Source organism: Lissotriton helveticus, chromosome 12 (genome assembly GCF_964261635.1).
Source record: "Lissotriton helveticus chromosome 12, aLisHel1.1, whole genome shotgun sequence".
NCBI classification, from domain to species: domain Eukaryota; kingdom Metazoa; phylum Chordata; class Amphibia; order Caudata; family Salamandridae; genus Lissotriton; species Lissotriton helveticus.
In genome coordinates, this window is record NC_136073.1 from 300206019 (window position 1) to 300219123 (window position 13105).

Genomic DNA, 13105 nt, shown 5'->3' on the forward strand with positions numbered 1-13105 from the left:
CCTCTCATGGGGCCAAAATTCAGCACGGCCCGCTTATTCAGGCCCTGAACAAGGCGGATTTCATCCTCCTGACCACCCTTTTGAGGTCCTCCAGATGGATTATATCCAAATGGACAGATGTAGAGGTTACAAGTATGTCTTGGTAGTTGTGTGTGCACTAACTAGATGGACAGAAGCGTATCCAGTTCCAGATTATACTGCTGTGACAACCGCCAGGCAATTGGTGCGCGAATTCTTTCCCAGATACGGATTGCCCCGTGTCGTCTACTCAGACAATGGACAGCCATTTTCCTCTGAATTAATGAAACAAGTGTCTCTTCTGTTAGGATATAATTGGAAGTTCCATTGTGTACGACACCCTGAAGCAGCAGGCCTTGTAGAAAGACATAATCAGACAATCAAGACGAAACTAGCAAAAATCTGTGCAGAAAGGGCGTGGATTGGATGGTAGCCTTGCCGGTTGCCCTCTTTTACATGGGTATGGTAGCTCATTCCAGAACAGGCCTATCTCCGTATGAAGTAGTTTTCGGTAGACCGCCAAATATGTGGGGTACACCTATGCCTAAGAAAATAACTGATGTTGACAGTAACATGCTGACAGATTACCTGGCTTCCTTGATGTCTGCACTACTCTCTTGTCGTTCACAGGTTGCTGCCGCCTTTCCTGACAACACCCAGGTCAAGGAACACACCATAGTCCCTGGAGATTTCGTTTTTGTGCGGAACTTTGATCGATCAAGCCCCCTTGAGCCGCGTTGGAAGGCGCCGAAGTTAGTGTTACTGACCACGAGGACAGCTATCAAGGTAGAAGGAAGAAAAGGATGGCTTCATGCCCATCATTGCAAACGGTACTTTGGACAATCTGCAACTTTGGTAAAGAATAAAGACATTAAAGACATTACAGACTTTGCGCCGCCTTTGCTAGAAAGGACTCCACAGCAAGAGTCTAGGTCTAAGTTATGATCTAGTAAGTCAGACGAGGTTTAATTGTTTAAGTCCACTAGGTGGTGAATCGGTTAGACTAGATTTCTGACATGTATAAGATCGCATACGAGAATAGTAAGAAGAGCAAAATGAAAGAGAAATACTGCAAGATATTACATAGTAGATGTATAGTTTCTTTGATTATTCTTTTTTTTCTGTGCATCGTTATAATCTGTGTTAGTTTATTACTACATGTTTTCTTTCCTCCTATTGCCTCACATATGCACTCTTCCATTAACAACACCGTAGAGCATACATTCAGTGAACTGCCACCCCATGAACTGTCATATCGACTTGCCCTGCGTAACAATACTTTCATTCGAATGTTACACCGTTCTCATCAGACCAGCAATGCGACTGATTGCTGGGTATGTGGCCAACTCCCACCTTATCAAAAGACGAAGGGAGTTCTGCCCTTCTTCCCTTTACCGTTCTCCCACAATGGTTCGTGCGGAGCATGGTTTGCCTTAATGACCTCACTAGACAGAAAGTCCATAGTTTACCAGGGTGACTGGATATATGGAAACTTGAATAAAGTAATGAATGAGGCATGTTTTCCAGACGAAGACGGATTTCCCCAAAGGAAGGGAACCGATCTAGAAAATGAAGAGTACGAGCAAGGAAACGCATCCGTTAGTTTTGTAATGCTGAATGTTCAGCCCATGCAAAATATAGGTCCACCGTTTATTTCAGTCCTACCGGTAAAAGGTGATTTGTGTGTTAGAAAGAAAGGCTCAATACATATGGGACACAGCGAATGTAAAGCTGTAGTAGAGTTTAACGATAAAGGACAGTCTTCTTTCAAAGCATCACGCCATACCTATTTCATTTGCGGTCAGACAGCCTATGTACATCTGCCCTCAGACTGGGGTGGGACGTGTTATATAGCGTTCCTGCTGCCACCCGTCTTTCTGGCCCCATCCCATTACCATCGAGATTCACGACTAAAGCATGTTAGACAAAGGAGAGAGACCGATGTCTCAGAGATCGATCAGACTGAAACAGCTTGGGAGCAATATACAGATTTTAACAAAGGATTCTTTTTCTTCATAGGTCCCGTCCAAAACAGTAAACTGATACGCAGGTTAACAAGAACTCTGGAAGCAGTTGTGAATGTGACTGCTTCTGCTCTGGCGAACTTGACCCAGGAGCAGTCTGCCATGAGACTTGTTGTTCTTCAGAACCGCCTTGTTCTTGACGTCATCCTGGCGGATAGGGGCGGGGCCTGTAGAGTTATCGGCTCCAGTTGCTGCATTTTCATTCCTAATAACGCACCATCTGTGTACGCAGCAATAACAAGGCTCCACAAGATTGCTCATGATATACATCAAGACCCAGGCACATGGACTTGGTCCAGTTGGCTCTGGGGTGTAATATCGGCTTGGGGATGGAAAGTGTTGTCGTTCCTAGGAATGATACTGCTTATGATATTCGGCTGCTGTCTCTGTCTGCAGTGTGGCCCGGCCATTTGCGGCCTGTGTGCGACTGCCTGTGTTCCACATCCACGTATACAAAGGATCAAAGATGAACAAATGATGCTGTATGATCAAATATACGGTCTCATGAATATAGATGTGTCCTGAAGGGTAAAGTAGGGGACAAGGAGGGAATGAGGAAAATGAAATTTTACATGACCAATATGTCCCCTGCGTGTACCCTATGTTTAATGTATGTGCATGTCACCCATGCATTTTCCCTTAGTGGCCTGAATAACTAGGCCTCTGCATTTACGTCCTGCATTAGGATGCCAGTCATCAAGTCTCCCATGTAAGAAACGTTAATTTTGCATTTGAGGCCCATGTGTTTGCATTGTGCACTCTTAAATCAAGATGAACCCATTTTTGTGGTTCAGCCTGAGCCAGTCTCTGAATTAGGGTTTCATGACTCCAGACACTCTGAGAGCTGCAGTTACGTATCCCTGACCTCGCATACTTCTGGCTCAGCCGAAAGAGGCCCAGCACGGGGTTCCAAGACAGTATTTTGCACAACAGTTATCTGCTTGCTCTACAGAATCACATTCCTGCCTGGTGAAGAAGGTAAACAGAACCCGTCTGCAGAGATAGGGTCTAGCCTTTCTGTCTCCGTTTAAGTGACTTACAGAGCTTGCATCCGTAGAAAGCCCATGGCCCCCATGCAATGAACGAAGAAATATATGCCTTCTCTGGCTTTTAGTGATGAGCGACCTTTGCTTCAGATAATACATCCCCGGACTCAAGATATCAGATAATACAGGACGTGCTGATCGCCCTGACACTGAAGGCCTCCCTACTAGACTGAATGTCAGCTCCCCCCAGTTACACGTCAGTTGCACGTCATGATCAAGTTGCGCACACAAGTAGGGCAAAGTTCCAGCTGGCCATGCAACCCCCTCCATGTATCCACCCACCTATGACTCCTCAAATGCACGCCCACATGCTCTTATCTCTCTTTCTCTTGCTCTGCCTGGAGCTTTCCTCCCTATGTACGAGATTAAAAGAATATATATATTGCACTCAGTAGATGAGGTTTAGAATACCCTTCCTGAACCTTAGTGGTGATGGAACCGATTCTCCCCTAACTCGAGTTATGGAAATAAAGCCCTTTTGAATCGGTCACCACGGACTCTGCCTCTCATTTACTGCATGAAACTTTGTTTATTTATAGAAATTATGACAGGGTAATATTTTATTTACCACAACCTGCCAATCAGTGTCTGTGCAAACCACAAAATGTAAAATAAAGCCCACCAGGGTTGGAGCTATTTCACCTGATGGGTGTCAGGTAAGAGCGCTATCTGCATTGTTCTCAGTAGACATTGTTGTGTCAATTATCTCATAACACTCCTGTTGGTAAATACCCATCGGGAAGAGATTTGTAGACCTACAGATCTGTCAGAGAACTAATGCAAGTAGGGACTTGTTCCCATATTGGACTCCCCAAATCAATATGCACATGATAGGAAGTCATGATAATGGGGATTTACTATCCCTTAACCGAATATAGTATATGGAGGAGTACCATCATGGAAATACCCAACTCTAGAACAGGTCAAAAACTTTAAGGTAAAAAGAATCCACACTGAGCATTACATATCACAGGTTTACAACAGTTGCATCCTGTGTCTTTCTGAGATCAGCTGAGCTATGTTATACCACCCACATTCCTCTTTGTGGCCCACTTAACTGGGACTCTAGATTTTTGGCAGGAAAACGTCAGCAGAGTTCCTAGTAGTGTCGAAAGTCCTTCTCACAAACTGAGACATGGTTCCATAGTTTTTGTGCCTGGATAGTGTCGTTATCAGATAAAGTTAACTTTGAAACTATTGTTAGATGAGGGTGTTTGGCACGGTGTTGCTGGGCAGAGTGTTTGGCAATCCTTTATTGAGTGAGTGCACGGCCATTCCATTTTTGGGTTGTTTGTCACTTCTGGGAGGAGTGGCAGAACTTCTAGCAATAAATGTTTGCAAACTGAATACATTTTAACTCAGTATTGAGGATAGAATGTGAACCTCCATTTTACTAAGTTGTGATCAGCTAGCGATTGCGGACAGTATTGTATTGTAATTGCATTTATATAGAGCTTACTATCATCAAATCGTTTTTTCGACGAGTAGCACGCTACTCCGGAACCCATAAAGGATTAGTGGTGAATTAGAATAGTGAAATACGGAAGTAATCTGAGTGGTGGATAGGTTAGTCAGTTATTTGGCTTGAGAAGGATAGTGGAGGAATAGAAGAGGGGAAAAAGGCTTGCATTTATATAGCGCTTGCTACATCTGATGGGGTGTTAAAGCTCTTTATCAGATAGTAGCACACTACTCCAGGACCCATATAGGATTAGTGGTGAAATAGGATAGTGTAATATGACAGTAATTTGAGTGGTGGATATGTTAGTCAGCTATCTAAATTGAGAAGAATAGTGGAGGGGAAAAGGTTTGCATTCATATAGCGCTTGCTACCCCGGATGAGTATGTGTGGAAACTTTGCTTCAATCAATATTACATACTTATAATTACATTGATACTGTGTTGTTTCATCTTCAGGAGAGTTCTAGTACTTCTGATCATTTAGTTATCGTGAATAATGTTTACAGCGAGGGGCTGTAGTTTTATCAAAGCCTTCTGCTGCATTATTGTTTTCTTCTGTGCTGTGTTTTTCTACTATTCGGTCAGCTTTCATTATGTAAATATATTTTGAGATTTTATTGTGTGGTGTACTCATAAAATCTCACAATCCTAAAGAGGCAATGACATCTTTATTGCCATTGTGATAATTGTGTTCAATAATACACTGACTCTGCCCTACAAACCACCATTGAGCTAAGCCTTGACTGCTTGCCCGTATGTACCCAGAGAATCAAAGGAGCTTATGTGTGAAACCTTCCATTGCAGCTGAGTGAATCAGGAACACCGCCACTCAGGATAGATAGCGTTTGGTTGCTCCTGCAGCACCATAGGTTAGGGAAATAACTTGATACACAGAATTAACCATTGCTTCAACAAATATTAAAGTTCTTTGAATTATGTCAAAACATGTAAATAACGATTTTCTGAGACAAACCATAACTATCAAGCCTACTGCAATTGTTTGTTTCCTCAACTATATATCATTGCAAAGTAGTTAACCCAAACATTACTTCATTTGAATTCATTAATTAGTTTGATCTCCACCATTTCATCTTGCACATTTGCCTATGCTAACACTAACCTTTTAAATTCTGTGAAAATGCAGATTTCATTGTCACTCCTGAAGGCGAATACAGACATGTCTGTCCTGAAGGTATGTGAGATAATACAATTCAAGAGTGTATAATATTTAACTGCATAGTATAGGTTTGAATGAAGAGGCTAGAAACATTCGAATACATTACCTAACACTGGGATTTTGTGCTGCCAAAAATTCTCTAAACTCGGTCAACATTGTCTCTCACCTTTCCTGATCAATATTCCAAACTCAGCTGAAAGCAACACCATTATTAAAAACGTTTTGATTAAAAACTTTAGCCAAACTATTTAATAGATATTAAAAGATATTTTGGTCCATTTCAGAGCTTGGTAATGATCCCGAAGCTTTAGATAATTGCTGCCGATTTCCAGCTAAACAAAGAAGCATCTGTTATGATCATTTGTGTTCTAATTTGGTCTTAAAACAAAGAGGTGAATTATAATGATGGTGCTCCAGTCAGATAATGAAGATGTAGATATTTCCCATGCACAGATCTGCCCAATTGTTTGACCGTATTGGACTTAAGAAATGATTGAGCATCCAATGCAGAGACTTCTACCGCAGAATTACTCACGTCCGATGTCCCAAAAACATTCACATAGGTACTTGGAGGCAATTACATTAGTACTTAAAACATGTATACCCATTAAATATAGGGCATGTCAAGCAATTGGAAATGATCTTTCGAAGTATGTGTTTTACTGCCACTGATGTTTCTGGATGTATAACTGTACCCCCGTTTACCTGTCTCTTTCTTACACTTTCCCCTTTTTCAAACCATGTTCTTTTTTCATTGTTACCATGTGTATATCAGTTATGCTACATTTATGTAAGGTGGACCTACCCAATAATGAAAAGGAGGCTAGCTAATGTTTGAGTTTCAAGACCCAACTACTTTAATTGGTTGTTTTAATTAATTGAAGCTAATCTGAGTTTTGTCTATTTTCATTCAATTGTTAACTGAATACAGTGCGTCACCCACTAAACCCGCTGTTGGCTTAGCACTATTAGACTCCTCTGCAGGCACTACTTTTCGACTGAGTACCGACTGAGTACACCTGCAAAAAGGAACATCAGTATATTTAAACTGACTTCAGAAATGTTATGAAACAACAAGGCTACAATATATTTAGCCTTTATTTAGACAGACAGTTCGAAATTGAAAATAGTCCTGTGTTATGAACCGAATGGCCCTCATAAAAAACGTCTGCCCTATAAGAGCTTTAACTATTTACCAAGAAGTTGCTTTAATTTCTTTTTTATAATTCCAACATGACAGATTGTGCACACCACTCGAGTAGCACCCCGTCTCGTTTACAATAAACGTCTGAGACCATGTTTATTGGGAAAAAGCCAAGGACCTTGAAAAGATTGAGTAATTCTTTTTAAATCAATATGCTACTGCTTTTCAAGTTCAAAAATGTGTTCTCTTTTTCTTCTGTGTTAATAGATTCCCTGGTTAAAAAAAAAGACATAACGACATTACAGATCAGTATTTATAAATCAATACATTTATATTTAAATTGCTTATCACCACCCTCTTCCAAAATAAACCACAAAAACCATGATACTATGCTCTTTGGGAAGTGAATCACGGAACGATGTTGGACAACGTATTTATGTTTTTTCTCTGACAAATTAAACTTTTTTGCTTTTGAAGACAAAATAGGATGCAAATTAAAAATGAGGAAATCATTACAGGCTGGCTAAGACTTTCAAACACTCCCTTTCATGTATAACTAGAAGGACGACGTACTAATACAGTTCTACATTTTACGACAAGTTAGCCAGAACGAGTAAATGTTTTGTCCTTTTAAAGTACTCTCAGATTTTGCAAAGTGTTAATGTTCTATCCTTTTAAAGTGGTTTCAAATTTTGTAAAATTAAGAATTAAACTTTTGGTACAAATCATTTTGAACAGACCCTAAACGGAATTGTAGATTCCACCACTGCACACGCAAAAATATTATCAAATCTCAGACACAGATGGTACATATGTATTCCCTTTATTGAATTGTACTAGTTATTGCAATCAGATGAAGTCACATTTAAAAAGCAGACCATCCAATTGCACTGAACTGATTATATTCATTACATAATTTTAATCATCTTCCTGTGAACTGGCAAATCCAATCAAAGCATTAGTCTTTAATTAAAAATTGTAGAAAGAAATATTCAGACAACTGCCAAGCAACCACATCACAAAGCACAAATACCTAAAAAAAAAAAAAAAAAAAAACGCAATAAAAGGTTGTTAACAAAAATCACACAGTATTCAACTATAGATATATTACAAGAAGCAACAAAGGACGAGAGATTCGAAGCAAATCTAGCTAACACTATAACTTCAGTCAGAGGCTCTACAGTACACTAGCTGAAGCAGGACAATAAAAAATACTGAGCATGGAATACTTTTAATCTCTTCCATTAATATTCATTTCCAGCTGCTTATAATAGCAGCGCCTCATGGCCAAATCATTAGAGTTTTACATCTGGGTTGCAAATGACACTTTGATTGGATGTAATGTTCAAATGGTCCTCCCCACTGTGCCTCCGTCAAGTCTTCTGCGGAGAGGTGTCCTGCAGTGCCAGTGGCTCACTGCGCGTGCTGGCTCAATGTGTGGTTCTGCAAAGACGTAAAAAGGAGACATGCATGAGGGGCAAAATAATAGAAAGCATGCCCATACCCTCCTACTCAGTACCATTTATGCAGAGTTCTACATAAAAGCCTCTCAATTATTACAAAACAAAATGCAAAAGGAAAAAGTACTCATAAGTAATAGCTGCCAATGTGACACATTTGCTTTGTACTGATAGATCGGTAAACGGGGACTTGAACTTGGATTTTTTTTCTAAAGTCTTTACCAACCTTGTGCCACCAGGAGTTCGACACATGTAGAGCGAAAGCACAAAAAAAAATATGTTACAGTGTTCAAAAACATTCTTTCCTGTAGGGTTTGCGAACCCCCAGGGATAACATAAAATATTACAGCTAAGCATGAGGACCCTTACCACATTTTTTTTTATGTATGCGCTTTATTCGTTCAAAAAATGATGCCAAGTCTGCTGCAGCGCGACACACAATTTTACATAAAAGAAACGATTCTACAATTAGTAGAGTTATCAGAAAAAACTGATGGGCGTGCTACCGAAAACGATCGATTGGTAGACAATGAATTGCTGTAGGAGCTGAATACAGTGGTGTTTCTAGAAATTAATATTTGTGTGCACACACATTGTGGCACAGCTAAAACTGTTATATATATTTCGTGCACTGGGTTGCTTAAAATGTTTAAATACCACTTGTTGTGTGTGAGTGTATATATATATATATGTATGTGTGTAATATATATATATATATATATATATATATATATATACACACACACACAACACATTTTAAGCAAACAGCACTGCTTTTAATTGAAAGGTAGTTGGACATATTAAAGTGCATGACAAGAAGCAGTGTCTGTTTTCTGTGTCGTCTCCTAGCACATTCAAGAGCTGTGGTGGTGGGGCAGAAATGGGGGGAGCAGGGGCAAACCGAGATGGGACACAGGCGCCATCTGACCCCCTCTAGAGACGCCATGGGCTGTATATGCTTTCACAATGTGTGCAATTGACCACTGAACATATTTTTTTGCAAGTGAAAGGAGTCTGTTCGTGGCTACTGGGTTGTTCGTGTATGAGACAAGCCTACTACCATTGCAGATCAATGAATGATTCTTCTAAACAATGGACATCATTTCACTTAATGCTCCAATTTCTTACCGGTAATTGCATTGCTCTGAGTCCTGGTCCCTTGTTTCCCATCATTACAAAATGAGGCCATTCTGCTTGCCCAGACATCAATTACCATATCAAAATTCCAAAATAAAAGCCCCCTCCCACCTTCCTTCCTCCTGTTTAATCAAAATCCACTATGTACTCAACTTTGGTTGGCCTGAAATGACAGGAAGGGTGTAAAGGGATGTAATGACTGGAAGCCAAAGATCAGGACTAAGAGTAGGTGAGTAATAGGAATATTACCTCGTCACCCTTCACCCTTGCTTCCCGTCATTACAAAACGAGAAATACAAAGCTAAACCAGGACATCCAAACTTGCTGCCAACAAACACAGCTTTAATGAGTACAAAAGATATGAGAGAAATATTAATATTATCTCATTGCATATAACACTGTAGAACCAAAAATTCCATCAAGATCTATCCCTGCACAATTCTATAGTGAGAGGCAAAAGTCTTTGGAGAAATCCAGGTAGGTGCTCTACTTATTTCAGCTATGACTGCCCCTTGAAGCTCAGCCCGAGAGTTAGGCATGCTCTTAGAAGACCTCCCTTGAATACCCCAAGGAGAAACCTGTCCTAATGACTCAATTAAGAAGAACAAGGTCCTAACCCACCTGCTTAAAGAAGAAATGGAAGGTTTGATTCCCTTTTTAACTGACCTGGAATTCACAATGAATCTGAGAGCCGAGAAGAGCTACCCTGTCCAAATAAACCAAATGGGCTCTCTGAACATCTAGACGATACAATCTCCCCTCCTCCTCTGAGATAGTGGAATCAAAAAATGATGGCAAAATAAATTACCGCTCCTTATGAAAATTGCTCTTCACCTTGGGAACAAAATGAAGAAAGAGGATTTAAAATGACTGTGTCCTCAAACACTCTGCAAAGGATTCCTGAAAGATAAGGTTCCCACCTCCCCTAAATGCCTAGCCAAAGCGATAGTCACCAAAAAGAAAGATTTAAGCGTCAAAGTTTGGGTGTCTATACTTTCCAATGGCTCCCAAAACCAACAAGAGATCTCAGGTAGGAAACGGTTTGCCTGGAGAAGGGAAATGTTATTCAACCTTTAAACAGATGGAAAATAAAGCAGTCCTCAGAGAGGTTCTTCCAAGAACTCCTGAATGCTTTAATTCAAGTAAAAACCTTCAACCCTTGAGAAGCTCCATCTTGAATAAAAGACATTACAAACAAGCATTTGCAATGCAATAGGTCTCGCATTCACGCAAGTTTGAGCTATTGGCATTGTAAATGACAATGCCTTTTATTTATGTTTTGGTTTTTAAAACATAAATAAAAGGCATTGTCATTTACAATGCCAATAGTTTAAACTCTAGCAAATGCAAGACCTATTGGATTGCAGATGATTGTTTAAAAGTGTGTCTGTTTCATACAGAAGGAACACAGACGGGGAGGGTGTGGGGAAGCAAAAATTATGGCGTGGTGTGGTGAGAGAAAGGGCAGGGAGGGCTAGGGAAGCAAACAATAGAGCAATGTGGCGGCAGGGGGAGAAAGGCAAATGAGCGAGAGCAACATTAAACTGGGGGTGAAAGCACACCCTTTACAGGTAATCGGAGCTGAGGAGCAAAGCGCAGCCAGCTGCCACTTTGGAACTGCTCAGTAAAGCGCTCCAATACCTTCTGGTCAGGTTTGCAGGTGCGGGAGAGTGTGTCCAAAGAGACATCTCTGAGAGGAACAAACTGAAACAAGCTCCTAGAGTTCGACAGTGTTTTGATACTAAAGGTAAGAACACAGAGACAGTGTTTGGTGAAAGGTCCGAAGACTAGACCCACCCAGTGATACACTCTTCACTTGTACAACTATGAACATGCGTTTCTCTGAGGCCAAACTGTTCAAGAAGTCGTGGAAAGATGTACACGGTGCTAACAGAACCCCAGTGTTGTATGCCTCCGTATGACCACCATAAAGTAGCGCAGAAGGCTAATTTGCCTGCTGCAAAGTATGTGTGCCATGCATATCATTGAACTGTATTTTATGTGGGTAGCTTTGTGAGTTACTGTTTTTGACAGAGATTCTTTTGACACTTGCAGTTCATAAGTTACAACCATAATATAGCACAGTCTATTACGAACGGGCATCGAAGCGATAGTTTGGAATGTTATGTTTTCCCCTAGTCTCTCATTATCTTAATGTTGCTAAAAAGAGTTCGTTCGAGTAGAAATACAACCTTATTAGTAAAGTCAACACCAGCCACCGTAGTAAATTTTAAATCCTGAGTTGGAATCCCCAGACCAAACATTATTAGAATACACTGCCTACTAGTATTAATGACATGTAATCCTCATGGTCTTATGCACAATTTCCTATATACTGATTCACGCGTGCATGATTCATTGGCTCTGTATAATGTGTGTGAAGTAAAGTGCTCTGACACTACACTGGTAGTAGCGCTATAAAACACAATTAATGCATTTTAGAGAGACGACGGGACCTGGAGGAGCGTGGTGGTGAGGGAGTCCATTTTCGGAGGGGAAGGCAACAAAAATGATTTCACTGGGCGCTACCAGCACTATGGCCGCCCTAATAATACATAGGAGATACGGATACATGTGAAGTTATTGGGGGGAGGTTAATTGTATGAAACTTCATTTTTAACGTTTTAATTTCCCAAGAAAGACAATAATAGCGTGTCCCGGATTTACTTTTTTTAACCGACCTTCCATATAGCTCAAACCTTGTTTGTCCACGCAAAGCAAAAAACTCACCCAAAGACACACATTTACCTAGCAGCTCTGACATCACGCGGCAAACAAAGCAAATAACACATGCCCTCATGAGGATTAATTCTCACCTGCCCCCATGGGTTTGTTTTAACTAGGCAACAGACCAAGAGCGGGGCTTCCCCTCAGCAACCAATGGCGAGCGGCCGGCGGATATAGCGTGTTAGTGTGTGCGCGCCGTCCGTAGTGCGAGTAACCGAGACCCCCGTCCTCTGGTGCTATTTTTTTTTTTGTTTTTAAATTCACCGAAAGACCAGGATTGTTATCAGTGTTTTGTGGATGCTTAACTAGGGGGGAAAGGGTGTGGCGCTAAGCTGGAACACCAAGGAGAGTAGCAGGGAGCTCGCGGCCGCCACCATAGTGCTCACAGGCCAGAACACTTCACGGAAGACCCCAGCGCGCGACTGCGGTGCCGGCGTGTACCAGAATCTATAATGATGAATGGCTCAATTGCTCCCAACACAACATCCAACAACTAGGCAACAGGTGTTCCTACATTTTGAAACACGTTAAACTTTCCATTCCGGACAACGCAGGGCACATGAGTGAAAGTCAAGACCCACCCGCCCTTCCCCGCACCTTCCGTCCACAGTCTTTTTTTGTGACATCACTTACAGATCCAATCACTATGTAAGACAACCGGTCGAAACCCAACTGGTTTGTAGGAAGTCTATAGGTGGAGTTAGCCAGGTGCCGCTCAGCAGGGGCACTCGTGCTGCGTGCTGCATGGTACCGGGTGCAGGCAGAGGTCTTCGAAGCTCGAACAAACACACATGCGAAGAAGCGCACATCGTTTCTAGAAGGGAGCAGAAACAGACCTCCAAAGTGCAAGCAAACACAGATATGCTAAAACAAACAAGCCTCACCTCTTAATTTCTCAGCCATCTTGCAGA

The 13105-nt window shown here is 41.3% G+C and overlaps 1 protein-coding gene across 4 annotated transcripts in view; it reads right to left on the reverse strand.

Annotated features, from left to right (window-relative positions):
- Window positions 1-7679: 7679 nt before the first annotated feature.
- The window catches only part of ZNF423 (zinc finger protein 423), a 504645-nt gene continuing 499219 nt past the window's right edge, over window positions 7680-13105 (reverse strand). For all 4 annotated transcript variants that reach the window (XM_078671308.1, XM_078671307.1, XM_078671310.1 and 1 more), the window contains one exon: window positions 7680-8313. In XM_078671308.1, the coding sequence (XP_078527434.1) occupies window positions 8284-8313 (30 nt within the window). In that variant the 3' untranslated portion in view covers window positions 7680-8283. The remainder of the gene's footprint in view (window positions 8314-13105) is intronic.